At 47.9% G+C, this 18,677-nt stretch overlaps 1 protein-coding gene and 1 long non-coding RNA gene across 3 annotated transcripts in view; one reads left to right on the top strand and one right to left on the bottom strand.

Moving 5' to 3' along the window:
• Positions 1 to 8,237: 8,237 nt before the first annotated feature.
• LOC105555209 lies at positions 8,238 to 17,912 on the bottom strand. Its single transcript, XR_001008435.1, has 4 exons — positions 17,757 to 17,912; positions 14,630 to 15,393; positions 11,889 to 12,305; positions 8,238 to 8,426 (listed from the first exon to the last, which is right to left on the bottom strand). It is a non-coding gene; the product is annotated as an uncharacterized LOC105555209 (long non-coding RNA).
• A 94-nt stretch (positions 17,913 to 18,006) lies between these two features.
• Positions 18,007 to 18,677, top strand: part of DGAT2 (diacylglycerol O-acyltransferase 2) — a 32,912-nt gene continuing 32,241 nt past the window's right edge. For both annotated transcript variants that reach the window (XM_012002019.1, XM_012002018.1), the window contains exon 1: positions 18,007 to 18,400. In XM_012002019.1, coding sequence (XP_011857409.1) covers positions 18,280 to 18,400 — 121 coding nt within the window. In that variant the 5' untranslated portion in view covers positions 18,007 to 18,279. The remainder of the gene's footprint in view (positions 18,401 to 18,677) is intronic.

Here is an 18,677-nt window from a genome sequence, read left to right as displayed (position 1 = left end):
TAAGGACTGGGAGTGAAAATTTGGGGGTAGGGACAGTAGTTGAGCTCCCAGACACCCTTATCAGTCCTCTATAGGCAACCCCAGATAGACATGAGACTGGGCTCTGCAACAGGCGTGATCTGGGCCATTCCAACCAAAGGTCAGTCCTCAGTAGCCAGCTGCAACTGGCCTGGCCCTGGACCCTGCCTGCCCATCCCCCTACCCTTTCCTCCCCTGAGACCCAGGAATAAAAAGGATCTTGGCTGTCCATACTTCTGGCGTGGGCTCAGGAACATGTATGCAGACATGTGTGTATGTCTATGGCTATGCTTCTGCAAGAACATCTATATGTGTGTATGGGCTTGTGTGAAAGCATGTACACACCTGTGCATGAGTCTGTGGGTGCATGTCTCTGCACCAGTGTGTGTGCTCCACAAGCATAGTTAAGCAAGTATGCCCCTGTGCCCCCATGTGTCTGAGTGTGCATGGCTATGGGTGTGACTCTGTGCATGTTTATCGGCAGGCATTGAGAGGAGACAGGAGAGTCAGCCCTCTTCAGCCCTGCCAAACGATGACATCTGGTTCTTTGGGATTCCCCTAACCCTGTTCCCTGCCCTCATACTCCAATGCTCTCACTTGAGTGACCAGCTTCTGGCATCCAGTCTAGAGGGACTCTCCCCTCTTCGCTCATCAATTCAGTGCTTTGCAGGGAGATCTAGAATCCTGAAATAACCAGGATGAATCTAAGGGTGGTGAAGTGGACACTGGAATGCTCCACAAAGTTCCCTTTTACCATTCTGTGTACACCATTCTATTGGCTTTTCTTGCTAACCACCTAACTATGCAACTCTCCTGGTTTGCCTGGTACTACTGAAGACACTTTTTCCCATGTGCAGAGAGGATGTTAAATGTCTGGGAGTTACATTACCCCATTCTCCCCTCAGGTGACCCTCAGACTAAATGGTGAAAGGCACCTGCCTTGCTTTCCATTGGAACAAACTCTGGAGCAAAAGCCACCCCCGGAGCTCCCCTGAGGGATCAGGCTGAGGTTGCACTGAACTTGAGTCACAAGTTTGCTTAGCTTTTCCCCTCCCCTGCCCTGCTTCCCCAACTCCCTCTTTAGATTCTCCCACAGGCATTTCCTTCACAAACCAGTAATCTCAAGGTCGGCTTCCAGGGAACCAACTTAAGACAGAGATGATGAGCCTAGAAACCATGAACCCAGACTATCTTCCTGCACCACCAATATACAAAGAGGACACTGAGGCTCAGAAAGGGGGTGTCTATCTACAGAGGCCCCCTCTTTGCATGCTATACTTGCCCCCTTCATCTCCATCACCCACCTTACCACCACCTCCCCTGCAGGCCCCAGGTCCTCTCTGCAATGCCCTCAATATCCTTGGGCTAGAAAAGTTTCTTGAGCCTGCTTGGATCTCCCAATCCTGGGGGTGCCCACTTATCTCTCCTTGGAGAGTGAAGCACTCAGGATTGAAAAACAAAACAAAAACAAAACAAAACAAAAAAAACAGAGAGAAATAGAGTTCTGAAGATGGGGATCAGCAAGGCAAGCATTCCTCTGCCAATGCCCCCTCACTGTCTCCAAGGGGGGACAACTGGGAGGTGAATGGTGTTCGGGTGGTAAGATCTTACTTCTCAATCTCAGATGAGGCCATGTATGGTAGAAAAGGTACTGTTCTGGAAATTGAGAGACCTCGATCCCAACTTCAACTCTCTTATCACCTGACTGAATAACTTTAAAGAAGCCCAAGTTCAACTCTCTCCTCATCTGACTAAATAACTTTAAAGAAGTCAACCCTTCAGAGTTGAAACTTCAAGAGTTTCAAGAGTCAAAACATCTGAGTCAATGCTCTGAAGAACTCCATTTCCCCATCTGTGGAACGGCAGCAGTGGAACACAGAGAAGCGAGGCATTTCAGAGACGAGATTCCAGCCTCAAATTCACTTCCTAGGCACATGGCAATCTCTTCGAATACACAAATCAGTTACTAGCCCCGTCTGTGCCTTAGTTTCCTTATTTGTCAATGGAGATGATCGCAGGACTGACCTCATGGGTTGTTCTGAGGATTAAATGGGATACTTCATGTAGAGCCCTTTGCAGGTCCTCAGCACACAGCAAGCTTTGGATAGCCGGTAGCCATTTTTGCCCTTGTTACGTATCATTCCAGAGTTTTATAACTGGTTTGGTCCTGTGGCCTCACCAACTTGACACAACTCCTATGCTCTGTAAAAGTCAAAGGACATTGCCCAGAGGAGACAAGGTCTGGTGGAAGGGGAGTTTAAAGGGCTTCCATTCTCCCAGTCCCACCTGCCCTGCCTCTAATGCCTTTCCTGGCTTCAGAAAGAAGAAACAGATTCCCCAGGGGCTCCGGGCACACAGCTGGGCGCCCAGGTGAGCTAATCTGGGTGGAATGAGTGTGTATCCTTTCAGGTCTGCTGAATAGCACAGCCAAATCCTATTTCCTTTCCATCTAGTGAAGTGGATAGAAATAATGCAGGCATAACCTTTCCCTACTTTCCCTGCCAGCATTCATTCAGAAAGGATTTTGTTGTTGTTACTGATGTTGCTGTTTTTGTTTTATTGTGATTCTTCAGGTTACAATATGTATTTATTTTGTAGTATTTCTTTAAAATTTTTGAAATCATGGTGAAATATAAGGAACATAAAATTTACCACTGGAACCATTTTTAAGTGTACAGTTCAATGGTGTTAAGCACATTCACATTGTTGGGTAACCATCACCAACATCCATTTCCAGAACGCTCTTCATCTTGTAAAAGCAAAACTCCATTAAACAATAACTCCCCACCCTCTCCAACCCCCTTGTCTTTGCTTTTTTGTTGTTGATCTGTGCAAGAACTGGGTTTTGTAGTGTCATCTCTTTAATAAATATTCACCAATGGTTTCTTGACCTGGCACTGTACTAGGCCTGGAATGCAGGGGGAGCTTGAGGCTTATTATCAGCTCTGAAGGCTTAGGATTCAGTAAGACCGAAAACATGAAGGAAATTTTTTTTTTCATGTATTCATTCAACAAAATGTTCCTGACCCTATCAGGCCCATGGGACCAGGAAACAGCAATGGAAGATATACCCTCTCCCCACCCTGAAGGTACTCATGTCCAATGCCAGAGTAAAGGAGCTGGTGTGACCAGTGGCTATCTGGGCTTCACCTCCCCATGCCTCTCTGCTTAGTCAAATCCTACCCCCACACTAGCAGAGGAAAGCACAAACTGCTATGGAAATGCAGGGGTGCAAACAACCCATTGCATACCCATAGGTGTGCAGGAAGGCTGAGGGTGGAGAAGAGCTGAGAAAGGATTGATCAAAATTAAAAACTTGTATGTTTGAAAGGACACTGTTGAGAAATGTTAAAGATAACCCACAGAATGGGATAAAATATTTGTAAAGCATATATCTGATAAGGAACTGGTATCTACAATACATTAAGAAATCTTGCAACTCAAAAATAAAAAGACAACTTTATTAAAAAATGGACAAAGGATCTGAATAGACTCTTCTCCAAAGAAGATACATAAATGCCCAATAAACACATGAAAAAAAAATGCTAAACATTGGCCAGGCACAGTGGCTCACATCTGTAATCCCAGTACTCTGGGAGACTGAGGTAGTAAGATCATATGAGGCCAGGAGTTTGAGACCACCCTGAGCAACAAAGTGAGACCCCCCATCCCTACACACACACAAAAAAAGAAGAAAAATTAGCCCAGGGATTGTAGCACATACCTGTAGTCCCAGCTACCCAGGAGGCTGAGGTGGGAGGATCACTTGAGCCCAGGAAGTCAAGGCTGCAGTGAGCCATGATTGTCGCACTGTACTCCAGCCTGGATGACAAAGTGAGACCCTGTCTCTGAAAAAAAAAAAAAAAAATTGCCCAACGTCCTTAAGTCATCAGAGAAATATGAATCAAAACTACAGTGAGACACCACTTCATACGCACTAGAATGACTAGAATAAAAAAGTCAGGTAATAACAAGTGTTGTTGAGGATGTCGAGAAATTAGAACCCTCAAACACTACTGGTGGGAATGTAAAATGGTGCAGGCAATTTGAAAAACAGTCTGGAAGTTCTTCAAAAATTTAAGCATGTGGCCAGACGCAGTGGCTCACGCCTATAACCCCAGCTCTTTGGGAGGCCAAGGTGGGCTGACCATGAGGTCAGGAGATCGAGACCATCCCGGCTAACACAGTGAAACCCCATATCTACTAAAAATACAGAAAATTAGCCAGGCGTGGTGGTGGATGCTTGTAGTCCCAGCTACTTGGGAGGCTGAGGCAGGAGAATGGTGTGAACCCGGGAGGCGGAGCTTGCAGTGAGTCGAGATCATGCCACTGCACTCCAGCCTGAGCAACAGAGTGAGACTCCGTCTCAAAAAATAAAAAACAATTAAGCATGAAATTACCATTGGATTCAGCAATTTCACCCCTAGGTTTATCCCCAGAGAAATGAAAACATATTCACACAAAAATTTGTACACACATGTTCATAGCAGCATTATTCATAAAAGCGAAAAGGAGGAAACCACCTATATGTCCATCAACTGATGAACAGATAAACAAAAGATTTGTTTTGGTTAAGTTGGTGCGAAAGTCGTTGAAGTTTTTGTCAATAGTATCTCTACAATGGACTATTATTTGATCGTGAAAAGTAATGAAGTACTGATACAGGGTACAACAAGGATGAACCTTGAAAACATGCTAAGAGAGAAATCAGAAAGAAAAGATCACATTTCACGATTCAGTTTAACCATTTCAAAGTGTACAATTCAATGGCATTAATTACATTTACAATGCTGCACAAATACCATCTAGTTCCAGAATTTTTTAAATCCCTGCAACCATAAACCTCATACCTATTCTCCCTTCCCTCCAGGCCTTGGCAACTACAGAGTTTTTGGTGTGTTTTTGTTTTGCTTTTTTGAGATGGTGAAATGTTCTAAAATTGATTGTGGTGACGCTTGCACAACTCTGTAAACATACTAAAATCCATTGAATTGTACACTTTAAATTGGTAAATTGTGTGGTATATGCATCAAATCTCAATAAAGTTGTTACAAAAAAAGAAAAAGAAATAAATAAACATAGAGAAGAATCCTCTGACATCCCAGTCTTTCCCCTCAGCACAAGTTAGCAGTGGTCAACCACTAGAAAAATTTGCAAACACGACAACGTCAAAACCCAAACCTAGCTCGCCAAAAAGATGCCTCTTTTTCTCTTAGAAATATACATGATATTTGAAATTCCATCAAAAAACAGGTGATACACACACAAAAATATCCATTATCAAGAAATAAAACATGCAGAAGAACCAGACTGAAAGAAGAGTGAAATCATAAGATGTTGGGGCCTGTAATCCCAGGACTTTGGGAGGCCGAGGTGGGTAGATCACCTGAGGTCAGGAGTTCGAGATCAGCCTGACCAACATGGTGAAACTGCGACACTACTAAAAATACAAAATTAGCCAGGCGTGGTGGTGCATGCATGTAATACCAGCACTTGGGAGGCTGAGGCAGAATAGCTTGAACCCAGGAGGTGGAGTTTGCAGTGAGCCAAGATCGCGCCATTGCACTCCAGCTTGGGCAACAAGAGCAAAACTCCGTCTCAAAAAAAAAAAAAAAAAAAAAAGTTAGAAGTGTAAGACAGAGGTTTTAGAATAACTATGATAAGTGAAAGGATCCAATGGAAAAGACAGACAACCTGAATGAACAGATGGGGAATTTTAGTAGAGAGATGAAAACTGTATTTTTAAAAAAGAGTCAAATGAAGTGCTAGAAATAAAAAACAACATATCAAAGATCAAGTAGTCCTTTGATGTGCTCAGCAACACAGAGATAAAAAACTATGTGTATTGGACACAGAGAGGGGAACAACACACACCAGAGCCTGTTAGAGGGTGGGAGATGAGTGGAAGGAAGTTAGGGGACGGGGAGGGAAGTTAGAGGACAGGTCAATAGGTGCAGCAAACCACCATGGCACACATGTACCTATGTAACAAACCTGTATATTCTGCACATGTATCCTGCTTTTTGTTTTGTTTTGTTTTCTAGAAAAAAAATTTTTAAAAAAAGCAAAACAAAAAGAGTATGTATGGGTTGGGGGGACGTGGCAGGAAATAGAGCATCTAAGACCTGCAGAACAATATCAGTCTAAATATGTGTGTAATTGGAGTTCTAGAAGGAAAAAGAGAGAAGAAAAGAGAGAAAGTTCAAAGAGACAATGGCCGAGAATTTTCCAAATTTAATAAAAGACAACAAATCACAGATCCAAGAATTCCAGAGAGCCCCAAGCAGGATAAATACAAAATATATACCCACCTAGATACAAAAAACACCAAACAACAAAATCAAAAGTAAATATTAAAGATAACCAGAGAAAAAATGAAATATTACATACAAAAGAACAAAGATAATATTTACTGCAGATTCTTGTCAAGAGTTTTTTGCAAGGCAGAACACAATGGAGTGACATCTTCACTAAAGGGAAAAAGCTGTCATCTCAGATTTCTACTCCCAGGGAAAATGTCATTCCAAAATGAAGTTAAAATAAAGACTTTTAAGACAAAGGCTAAGAGAATTAATTGCCAGCAGACTCGTACAACCAGAAGTGTTAAAGGAAATTCTTTAGGTATAATACCAGATGGAAAATCAGATTTACGCAAAGAGATAAAGAGTGCTGGGAACTGTAAAAGAAAACAAAGGTCAGGCATGGTGGCTCATGCCTGTAATCCTAGCAAGTTCGGAGGAGGCGGAGGCTGGTGGATCCCCTGAGGTCAGGAGTTTGAGACAAGCCTGGCCAACAGGGAGAAACCCCTTCTCTACTAAAAATACAAAAAAATTAGCTGGGTGTGGTGGAACATGCCTGTAATCCCAGCTACTTGGGAGGCTGAGGCAGGAGAACTGCTTGAACCCGGGAGGCAGAGGTGGCAGGGAGCCAAGATTGCGCCACTGCACTCCAGCATAGGCGACAGAGCGAGACTCCCTCCAAAAAATAAATAAATAAATAAATAAATAAATAAATAATAAAAATAAAAATAATAAAAAAGGATTGGAATCAATAATCTAAACTTAAGAAAAAGGGCAAAATATCAAAATATAGCCAAAGCAAATGGAAGGTATAAAGATAAAAGCAGAAGTAAATGAAACTGAATACATACATAGAGAAAATCATTGAAACCAAAGAGTTTTATTGAAATAAATAAAATGGATAAATTTCTAGTCAGATGGGTCAAAAAAAAAAGTAAAGACACAAATTACCAATATCAGGAATGAAAAAGATATCACTAAAGCTCCCACAGATATTATAAGAATAACGAGTGACTATTATGAACAACTTTCTGCGAATGTATTTGATATCTTATGATAAATGTTCTAATGGAGGCCTCAGAAGCGGCCAAGTCATTTCTTCCACATCTGTGCCTGGTCTAATTGTGAGGCTTGGGACAGCCATGACGGTAAGGGCCACACAGTGTTTAAACTGCTGTGGGGATCAAGCCTCCAGCCCCAAGTGGATGGGGATAGCCTGGCAGAGGCCACACTGTGGTAACTGACCAGGTTCAAAATCTCAAGTTTATCTCAGGTCTGAGCCTGTTTCTCAACATCAGGTACACAAGAAATGGTGGCCATGGACTTAATTCTGGAGATTGCCCAATGGCAGTGTTGGAAAACCCCCACATTTAGGCTTTTCTTTCTGTCCAAGCCACGTTGGACACCATCTGACACAGTGTTCTCTCTCTCTGTCTTTCTCTCTCTCCCCATCACCCCACCACTCCACCCCCTTTTCCATTCAGGCTCAGGTAAATAGAATAAGAACAAGTAAGGGCTTTGATATCAAAATAACCAAGATTCAAGTCCCCGCTCTCCTCTAACTAGCTACCACTTCTCTAAGCCTCAGTTTACTCATTTACTTTTTAATGTTGCGATCTCACACCTCCAAGATTGCTGTAGAGGTTAAATAACAAGATGCATGTATACTGTTAAGAACAAGGTCAGGGCTAAGTTCCTATCAGTCTCTGGTCTCTTCCCAACTCCAATGCAGATTACTCCTCCGTCTTAGTTTGACCTTGAACTTCAGAAGCTCCAGGAAGCCAGGGACTAGGTCTGTTTTCTTCTCACCATTGTATCTGTAATACCTGCACAGGTTTTGCAAGGCAAAGAGCGTGTATATAATAACTGTGTTAAATGAACGAGTGAAGGAATAAATGGATGAATGAATGACAACAGTCATTCTAGGTACCATGAGATTTAATACTGGATGCCACAATGTATTTTCCAAGTTCCCAGAGTGCACATGATTGCAGAGGCAGGAATGGGTAATAAGATGGATAAGATCCAGTCTTTACCCTTGAGCAACCCATAAATGTTTTCTGATGACTTCCTTGTGCCAGGTCTGCTCAGAATCAGCTTTGTCCCTGCCTACAGTCAGGTGGAGGGGGAGGAATGCAGACAGATACATTATTTGGAGGTGGCTCACGCCTGTAATCCCAGCATTCTGGGAGGCCGAGGCCGGCAGATAACTTGAGGTCAAGAGTTCGAGACCAGCCTGGCCAACATGGTGAAACCCCGTCTGTACTAAAAAAAAAAAAAAAAGTCAGGTGTCCCAGTTACTCAGGAGGCTGAGGCACGAGAATCACTTGAACCCAGGAGGCAGAGGTTGCAGTGAATCGAGATTGCACCACTGCACTCCAGCCTGGGCGACAGAGCAAGACTCCATCTCATATATATATAAAACAAACTTTGCTTCTCCAAAATGTGGCTTCTTCAAGCTGTGAGCTTCTAGCAGGGAAGGATTCTACTCCCAAATTTCCAGCCCAAACCCCAATGTTAAAGTTTTTGTTTGTCTGTGGGCAGCAAGCAGCAGAAGTGTTAAAGTTTTAAGTGAAAGTTTGAAAAAGGGGTATGTGTGGTCGTAAAGAAGGCTTATTGGAGGACGATGCATCAAGACAGGACAGATGGGCAGGGTGTGAAAAAGGGGGAGCTTGGGGAAGGGCTTGAGTTCAAGAGCACAGTGTGGGCAGGGATGCAGAGGTGGAAAAGCACGTTCAGGGGCACGGCAAGTGACCTGATGGGCCTAGGGAGCTGGACCCACATCAGAGCATGGTGGTGGGAGAGGAGTGAAGGCAGCTAGAGAGAGTGGCAGGAATAGGATCATGTGAGGCCTTGAATGCCAAGTTAAGGAGCTGGGGCCTCATCCTAAGAGCTATGGGGAGCCATGAGAAACAATGGGTTGGTTTCTGTGTTCCAAAGCTCATTCTGGGAATCTGGAGACAGGGGACCAGTGAAGAGGGTAGTACAGCTGTCTATGCAAGATGGCATGGCCCAAGGCAGAAGAGAGGGAGAGAACTGTTTCCTGGTTGTTGGGGGTGGAGGTATCAGTGTGAATGTTTTTATATGCATCCATGAGCACAAGCAATCTTTCTCAGAGGGTCAGCCTAAAAAAAAAACCCAGCCCTATTCAGTTTCATGACCCAGCATACCCAGCAGCCTGGGGGAGGCCAAAGTTACCAAAGAAAGAGACTGAGAGGCATTCAGTCAAAGCCTGACTTTACAGGTCTTCCTCACCAACACCATCCTGCAGATTCACATTCTTCTACAGGCTTTCAGGGTGTTTTAATCCCAGTTATCTCATCTAAAACATTTGCTTTTCCGCCTTTCTTTGTGTTTCCTGTATGCCTCATGTCAGCATCCTTGTTCAGGTCACTTATTAAAAAAAAAAAATCCATAAGGCCAGGCTGAGGTGGAGCCTGGAGTGACCAGGAAACCTCACTCTAGAGTGAACTCCTACCTGAGGCAGCTCCTCCTCCCTAACAGGGCCCACACTGACCTGCTGGTCACTCCCTGCTCAGGACTCTTCTGATACCATAGACCTAGTCCTAGGCCAGTTTGGGAATCTAGAGAGGCCATTGGAAAGAAAACTGATCGAGTCACCCCTCCTCGGTGACTCGATCGTAACTCCTGATAACTCAGGGTTTTGTTTGTTTGTTTGTTTTTTCTCTTGAGGGCCAGAGAACATCCTTTCTAGAATGCAGTTTATACAATTGACCTCAGAATAAGGCCAGGATTTTGCAGCTATTATAGAGCATAGTCTCTGGAGGCACACCATCTCAGCTTAAATCCTGGCTCTGCCACTTCCTAAGCTATGTGACCTTGGGCAATTTTTTAAAACTCTTTGTGTCTCAATTTCTCCATCTGAAAAACAGACTCATATAGTATCTACTCCAAAGGGTTGTTGTGAGGCTTAACTAAATCCACCCACGTATAGTAACTGGCAGACAGCAAATACTCACTGAAGTTTAACACCTGTTACTGCCTGCTGTAGTTCATGAAAACTGTTGCGTCTCCTTTTGGAAAAATCAGGATGGCACTAACCCACCTCCAGTCTCCCAACCGCTTCTCCAGCTGAACAGCATTTCCTAGAGATTACAGATTTCTGTAATCTGCAGGTTCTCTGAGATGCAGTTGGAGCAATTTAACACAGCAGAGCAGTCCCATGTCCACTGTAGTCTCACTGCAAAGCAGTTCAGCAGCGGTTCTCAAAATGTGGGCTTCAAACTAGCAGTATCAGCATGTCCTGGGAACTTGTCAGAAATGCACATTCTCAGCCTCCCTCCAGAACCTACTGAATCAGAAACTCTGGGGGTGGAACCCAGAAAACTATATTTTAACCAGCCCTCTGCTAATGTTTGAAAACTGCCAAAACATAGTGTAGCACAGTGGTTTATTTAGATAGATATGACGCAGTTCATTGCCCGCTCCTTCTCCACGAAGGGTTCCTGATTCCCCCAGAACCCTCTTTTACTGACATCTCTAACTTCCTCCCTGTATTACTGTTGTCCGTGCTCAAAAGTGCTCAATCCTCCCTGGATTGCAGGTTCCCTGAGAGCAGTGTTGGGTCTTACTCATCTCTGCACTGGGCAGCCCAGGGCCTGCCACAGGGGCCTTTGCTTAGGAAAGACGTGCTAAGTCAAGCATGCGACATTTTCAGTTTCCTCTGACTAAGGCTACTATTACTGAGCCTCTGTTCCTTCCAGGACCCTTGCTCAAACAGCATTTTCCTTTGTGAATTGTGGTGATCTCCTATGCTAAGATGCCTGGTTCTTTGTCATTTCTAGTGTCCTCCAGTTCCACTGCCTTCTCAGGCATTTTACTCTTCTCTCTCCCTTTATGTTTGTTCAAAGCCCTTTGGAGAAGGTGTCAGAGCTCCAGGCAAACCTGTCCTCCTAATCCTTATTTTCAATCATAATACTTCTACTGGTAACAATAGTACATGCCAGGCCCTGTCAAGTAGTATATGCCAGGCCCTGTCCTGGGCATTTTTCATTCATTCATTCATTCATTCATTCATTCATTCATTCATTCACTTAGAGACAGGGTATTGCTCTGTTGTCCAGGCTGCAGTGCAGTGACACGATCATAGCTCACTGCGGCCTCTAACTCCAGGACTCAAGCAATCCTCCCCTCCCCCAGCCTCAACTGGGACTACAGACACATGCCACCATGCCTAGGTAATTTTTTTTTTTTTTTTTTGGTAGAGATGGGGTCTCTCTGTGTTGCCCAGGCTGGTCTTCAACTCCGGGGCTCAATCGATCCTCATGCCTCAGCCCCCCAAAGTACTGAGATTACAGGCAAGAGCCACCGTGCCCAGATGGCACTTCATATTTGTTATTTTAGTCTTTACAACAACCCTAGGAGGAAGATGCTTATTCCCATTTGGATGGAGTACAGGGAAACTGAGGCTCAAACACAGCAAGCGACATTAACATGTGGCAAGGTGGGGGCTTATTCAGTCTGGGGGCAAGTCAGGGTCTGGGTGGATGGACCAGGAGAAGTGCCTTGTCTAGGCATATGTATTCATATAAAAATGATCCACCAACAAACCTGTTCAGTGCCCTTGCTCAGGAAGATGGGTCTGACCAGGTCCCAGCCCACCAGGGTGCCTTTCCACAGTGTGTAGGGGACATCCGCCTGAATGCCCATCTTCAGTGCATCCCCCAGCCCAGCACTTGCTATTCTGTGCAGCGGGAGTTTCAAACTGTGTTCCACAGAGCCCTGGAGATAGGGTGTGTGGGCTGGGCAAGAGAGAGACAGACTCTGAGGAACTGTGGGACCACCCCAGCAGCCTGTCATCCCTGTCACTTCTTGGGCTCTCAAGGCTGTATTTGAAGAAATGCTTTCGGCCCGGTGCCGGGGCACGCGGCACGCGCCTGTAATCCCAGCACTTTGGGAGGCTGAGGCAGGCAGATCACGAGGTCAGGAGATCGAGACCATCCTGGCTAACATGGCGAAATCCTGTCTCTACTAAAAATACAAAAAAAATTAGCCAGGCGTGGTGGTAGTCCCAGCTACTTGGGAGGCTGAGGCAGGAGAATGGTGTGAACCCGGGAGGCGGAGCCTGTAGTGAGCCGAGGTTGCGCCACCGCACTCCAGCCTGGGCGACAGAGCAAGACTCCATCTCAAAAAAAAAAAAAAAAAAAAGGAAGAAATTGTTTCACTGCTTTTAAAAAGCTAGAAACTACTGCTGAATGATAATTGTCATTTTAGGTGTCTGTTTCTTCCCCCAGAATGCCCCTGGGGAGCAAGAACTGTACTCACAGCACCCAGCACAAGTATGGGGGGGTCTCAGGAAAGGTCGGCCAGATAGAAGGGCAGATGAGAAATGAATGTACTGAGAGCTCTCTGTGTAATATCCCCTGCCCCACCCCCACCCCACCCCCAATTCCTGTAGGGAAAAGGCCTTGAGAGAGTTGAGCAAGAAACGAGCAGGCAGAATGATGCAAGGACAGCTGTCTGTACACATTGCAACAGAACTTTCTAAAACAAGGCTGGGGCTGCTCCCAAGGGTCTCAGCCCTGCCCTATTCCTCTACTGTCATCCAGACCTGTCACACAAGATAAGGCCAAAGGCCATTACCAAGCCCTGCTAAGGCCTGACCTTAGAGCTGGCAGGTCAATGCTCTTGGGTTCTGGGTTGAAACCTGGAGCCATCTTCAATCACCCGCTTCCTTCCTTTCAGCCCTACATCTGTCTACGCCATCAAGTCCTAGAGACTCTAAAGCTTCAGCATCTATCAAAACCACCCTTGCTTCTCCTTTGCCTTGCCACCCCTTCAGTTCAGGCTGTGTCATCATTATCTCTCTCCTTCCTCTCACCTGCCTCCCTCCCTTCCATCCAGTATCACCCAGGTCCCTCCTGTAGGCCAGGTCCAGTGTTGGGCCCTGGGACACAGAGAGGACTCTAATTCTACTTGGTCCTCAAGGAGCCTCTCCAGGAAGAATCAGCTGTATAAACATTAAGAGTTTCAGGTGTTCTGAAAGAGGGAAGCTGGAAGTCTGATGCCAGCACAGAGGTGGGCAGGGTCATTGTAGGGCCACGTGCTGTCCACCTTCCATCACGCCCAGCCCCACTCTCCACCTTTCTCCACCCGCACTCTCCTTGGATATTCTGTGTGGCATCTGTAGGCTGCCTTACCCTCTGGGCAATTAGAAGTTCTGCCAGACCAGGCGTGGTGGCGCCTGTAATCCCAGCACTTTGGGAGGCCGAGGTGGGTGGATCACCTGAGGTCAGGAGTTCGAGACCAACCTGGCCAACATGGGGAAAACCCATCTCTACTAAAATTACAAAAATTAGCCGGGTGTGGTATGTGCCTATAGTCCCACCTACTCAGGAGGCTGAGGTAGGAGAATCGCTTGAACCCAGGAGGTGGAGGTTGCAGTGAGCTGAGATCACGCCACTGCACTCCAGCCTGGGCAACAGAGCAAGACTCCGTCTTAAAAAAAAATGTTCTGGCAGAAGACAAGGACCTGAGTTGGAGACAACCCAGGTCACTGTGGGTTGTCTGTGCCCCTTCAGCAAAGGCCACAGCTTCCATGTGGCAGCCCTCTCCACTCAGCCCCCACTGTACCTGCGGTGTCCTCCTCTTAGTCCTTCAGGCCAGACTCCCTATGAGGTGACTAGTCCTGGGCTACTGCCATCCCTTGAGTTTTCTCTATAGTCTGCTTAGGTCTTTGCAAACAGCTTTTGTATTAAACTGTCCTTAAATTACCCAATTTGGGTGGGCTGTTTCCCACAGGGACACTGACTAATTTAAGGCAGACGTAGTCAGGAAGGGTGCCATGGAGGTGACAGTTAAAGATGTGCTTGCCTGGACAATGATCTTTCTAAAGCATAAAATTCCTGCTAAAAACCTCTATGGCTCCCCATTGCCATTGCCCTGAGAATAAAGTCCAGACTCTGTAGCCTGCCACCCAAGACTATATACCATCAGACCCCTGACCACGAAGTAGCATGTGGGGAAGTCACCAGGAAGAGGGACAGTACGGAGCTTGGAAATGGGAGGCAAAGACTTCCAAGAGGGGTGCATCCATGCCACACAGCTGCTCTGGCTGGCAAATTCCTGAGAGTAAGGAGGCGGGTGAGTTTCTAGGCTAGAGGGCTATGCCAGGCTGCCTCTGCTTGCCAGAACCCTGCCCGCCCACTCTCCAAGTGAGTTGAGCACTGAAAGGAGTTTAACCCCAGTGGGCCCTAGCTTTGGGGCATGAGAACTGGTTATATCCCAACCCTATTTGGCAAGCTATTGGATTTCCTGAGCTTTCGTTTTGCCAACTGCAAAATGGGACTAACCTCCCAGGGCTGTGGGGGAAGTGTAAAGGAGGCAACGGATGGGAATTTGCTTTCGTCCAGTAGTTCTGCTGTTACAGATGCTCCCTCTCCCAGCCTTGGGAGGCAAGAAAAGCGTACAGGTTTGAGGCTCCGGAAGACTCGGTGTGAATTCCAGCTTTACTACTTACTCCCTATGTGATTAGGACAGGTCACTTCACTTCCCTGCACCCTATGTGCAAAGGGGTGGGGGTGATCACCCCTTGTGTGGTGGCTGTGAGGACTGGGCAAGCTCACACAAGCCAGGGCCTAGCACAGAGAGGGAGCTTGGTACATGTTTGTTTCTGTCTTTCTACCTGTGCCTCTCTTAGGGCAAGTGTCCTGTCTACCTTATAGGCTGGTCACTTACTCTCCTCATGTGTGCAATGGAGGCACTAAGACTGCCATCACTGAAACGTATCTCAGAGGTGCACGTGTCAAACCTCTCACAAACTACAAAGCTGCACGTGGAATCCCCAATGGCAGTACAACACTGGTGACTGAAGTGGGTGGAGGATGGGCCATCCTTGTGGATGCCCCTCTGCTCACAACCCTACTTTGGTCCACCCCCTAACAGGATGAAGTCCAAGCTTCTTGGCGGGACCACAAAGCCCAACCTGGTCAAGCCCTTCTTGGAGGCATGACTTGACCAATCTCTGATTTGCCCAATATACCCATGGCTTGAGAGATGATGAAGGAAAGGTAATCAGGTCCTAGAACACATTCTCACAGCTGTCCTGCTCACACACCTGCAGGAAGAGCAGGGCTGGTCCTTATAGGAGTCTAGGGATGTCAGGAAGCATGGGAGGGGGCCAGGAGAAGTCAGACGGGTGTGAGCCCCCCTTGCCCCACCTCACACAGGGGAAAACAGTCCCAGGACACAGGAAGCTGCCTTTCCGGGCTACTCTAAGTTTGGGTCTGTTTTTCCTTCCAAATCCAACTTGGACCAAGCTGTTTAAGCAGTACCCATGGGCACGGTGACTGGAGGCCAAGGGGAAGGAGTGTTCTAGAAGCTGGGATGCCAGGGGCTGCTTGCTCTGTGAGGTGGCACAGAAGTAAGCAATTGTGACTCTCAGCCCTTGGACTCATGTCTGCATCCTCTCACAGATGTTCCTTCCCAATAGGCCTTGGTAACCCCAAGTCTTGCCATTTAAGACAACGATCTCTTACATTACAACACAGTGATAACACTCTTTTACATGCTGTGATTTCACTTTATCCTCAAATACTCAAGTGAAGTCAGCAAAACGGAAACTGTCACCTCCATTTCATAATGCAGAATCTGAAACCTAGACAAGATAGTGATACTGACTTGCCCAAGGTGAGTGGGTGGGCCATGAGTTCCAGCCCAGGCCTCCTCCACAGGAGACCCTTCCAGAGCAGAAACAAGCCACAGACTGACCTGGGATCTTCCAGGTCAGCAGGTATCTTGCCTCCAAGAGCACTCTCTCTGAGGAGAGGACGCCAGGATTTATTGGCACCTTTGGTATCCTCCTGGCTTCACTCCTCTTTGCCCAAAAATAAACCACACCTGTTTCTACCTCCCAGCCTTTCCACATACCAGTCCCCATGTCTCCCCCATCCCCCACACACGGCATGCCACTAGCCTACTCTCAGTTGCCTAAAAGACACTAAGATCTTCTCAGCCTCATGGCCTCACCACATGCTGGGAGCTCTGCCTGGGATGCTTTTCTTTCTACTCTTGGCCAGTTCGGGCCTTGGGGCCCAGTGACATAGTTGAGAGATTTACCCATGGTCTTGAGAGGGCTGAACAAATGGAAGCTCTCCAGGTTGCACCAGAGGCATCTATTACCTGCTGCCCTGTGCCTGTAACTTCTGTCATTCTCCCCTCCCCCTGTGAGAAAATGATAAAGACCACAAAGGCAGGGACTTCCTCTCCTCTTATGCTGGGATCCCACAGCTAGCTCGCTCCAGCTATGCCTAAGAAATCTGTCTTATCACTGATGTGCTTGTTGCCCCCACTCATTCCCTGAGCCTCTCATCCAACAGGTCACTCCACCACATTCTGGTGGATCTTGCTTCCTATGCTCTTCTCTAGATCAGGCCTTCCCTCCATTCCCTCTACCACTGCCATGCCTTGAGGCTCATCCTCTCTCACATGGATCCCCCCCACAGCCGCCCCACTGCCCTCCTGGCCTACAGCCTCTCCTGTCCATTTCCCATACTATGGCTAAGGACTCTTAAAACCCACCTGACCAGTCATTTCCCTACTAAAGCTCTCCCAACACCCGGCTCCCCTCCTGATGTCTCAAGAGTGGCATTCCCAAGCTTCTCTCAGTTCAAGCACCCGCGCCTCTCACTTCAGCCTCATTTTCCACAGTTGCCTGGGCTCCAGCCACTCCAGGGCCCCCAGCCCTGCCCCAAACACGATGGCTTTTCTAACACTTTATGCCTGTCTTTCTGTTTGCCCTCACATCCTCCATCTGCAAAATTCCTACTCATTAATGGGCAAACAATTCTGGAATGCCTTTTATGTGCCAGACACTACCTAGGCTCTTTTTGTACCTTATCTCGTTTACTTCTCAAAGTACCTCACAAAATAATAATTATTATTCCCATTTTACAGAAATGGAAACTGAGGCTCAAGAGAGGTAGGGCGAGAACTGGGCTCCTAGTCTATCTGATTCCAAACCTGCTGTGCACCAACCTCTCTGGGAAGTGCACTAGCCCCCCGACTCCCCCAGCCCAGGGCAGAGTCTTCTCTCCTCTATGGTTCCATAACCCCTGGTTTCTCGCTTGTCCTGGCCGTTGTCACCAGTGACTGTGTGAGGCTGTCTCTGCTGCCCTCCAACGTGGGTATCCCAAGGGCAGAACCTGGGCTGATCTGGCTGGGTCCCCAGCACCCAGCAGGGTATAGGTGCTCTGTGAGGTTTCCTAATAAAGAGATGGAAAGCCAGAAGCAGTTTGGGTGGTTGAGATACCCAGCCCTAACCTAACTAATTCCGATACCAGCGACCAAAAGCGGAACCTTCGCATCTTTGCTGCCAAAGTACAGCCCCGCCTAGAGGAAAGGCCCGACCCCCTGCAAGTCCTCGGCCTGCACCGCACGTGCTTGGTTTTCCCCGCCCAGGTACCGGCCGCCGGGCCGTACCAATCTCCGCGGGGAAGAGCCCGGGGCGGACTGAGGGAGTGGGGGAAATAACCGGGCGCGCCCCTTGGAATGAGGGCTCAGAGTTTCTCTCTTCTCACGCATTCCCCGGATCCACGCTGAGCAGCCTGCTGGCCCGCCCCGGGCCCGCGCCGAGCCGAGCCGAGCCTCAGGTGCTGTTCCCCCCACAAGCAAGTGGCGCGGGCCGCGGCTTGGAACGGCCCGCCCCGCCCCTCCCGCCGCGTCGGCGCCCGCCCAGTTGTGAGGTGATAAAGTGCCGCGCTCCCGGACGCCAGCACCGCGGTCGCAGTCGCTGCTGCGCCCTGGGTTGTTTCTCCCGCGCCGCCTCTGGCCGACTGGCTGACCGGCCGCAGCTCCAGGTGTCCTAGCCACCCAACCTCGGCGCCGTCCCGGGGCCCTCGTGCTCTGCGCGAAGCCCTGGCCCCGGCGGCCGGGGCATGGGCCAGGGGCTCGGGGTGAGGCGGCTTCCCGCGGGGCCGTGACTGGGCGGGCTTCATATTCAGCCATGAAGACCCTCATAGCCGCCTACTCCGGGGTCCTGCGCGGAGAGCGTCAGGCCGAGGCTGACCGGAGCCAGCGCTCTCACGGAGGACCTGCGCTGTCGCGCGAGGGGTCTGGGAGATGGGGTGAGTGCCACCGCGCAGGGGTTATGGACCTGCGAGAAGATTTTCTGGAAAGGGCCCTGTGGCAGGCTGGTGGGTGCTGATGAGTGCACGTTCATTCTCCACCCTGGCACTCATCAATTTTTGCGACCTCTGTTACGTCACTTTCCACCCCCCGGCTTGTTTCCCTCATCCGTGAGTTGGGAGTGGTACCACCCACCACTCTTAGTTATTAGGGATATTCGAGAACTCCTCCCCAGCCCCCACTGTGACTGGTGACCCCTTCACCAGTTAGAGCTAG

This window comes from Mandrillus leucophaeus, unplaced genomic scaffold (assembly GCF_000951045.1).
Source record: "Mandrillus leucophaeus isolate KB7577 unplaced genomic scaffold, Mleu.le_1.0 Scaffold674, whole genome shotgun sequence".
In the NCBI taxonomy this organism is placed as follows: domain Eukaryota; kingdom Metazoa; phylum Chordata; class Mammalia; order Primates; family Cercopithecidae; genus Mandrillus; species Mandrillus leucophaeus.
This window is presented reverse-complemented; position numbering and strand designations above follow the sequence as displayed.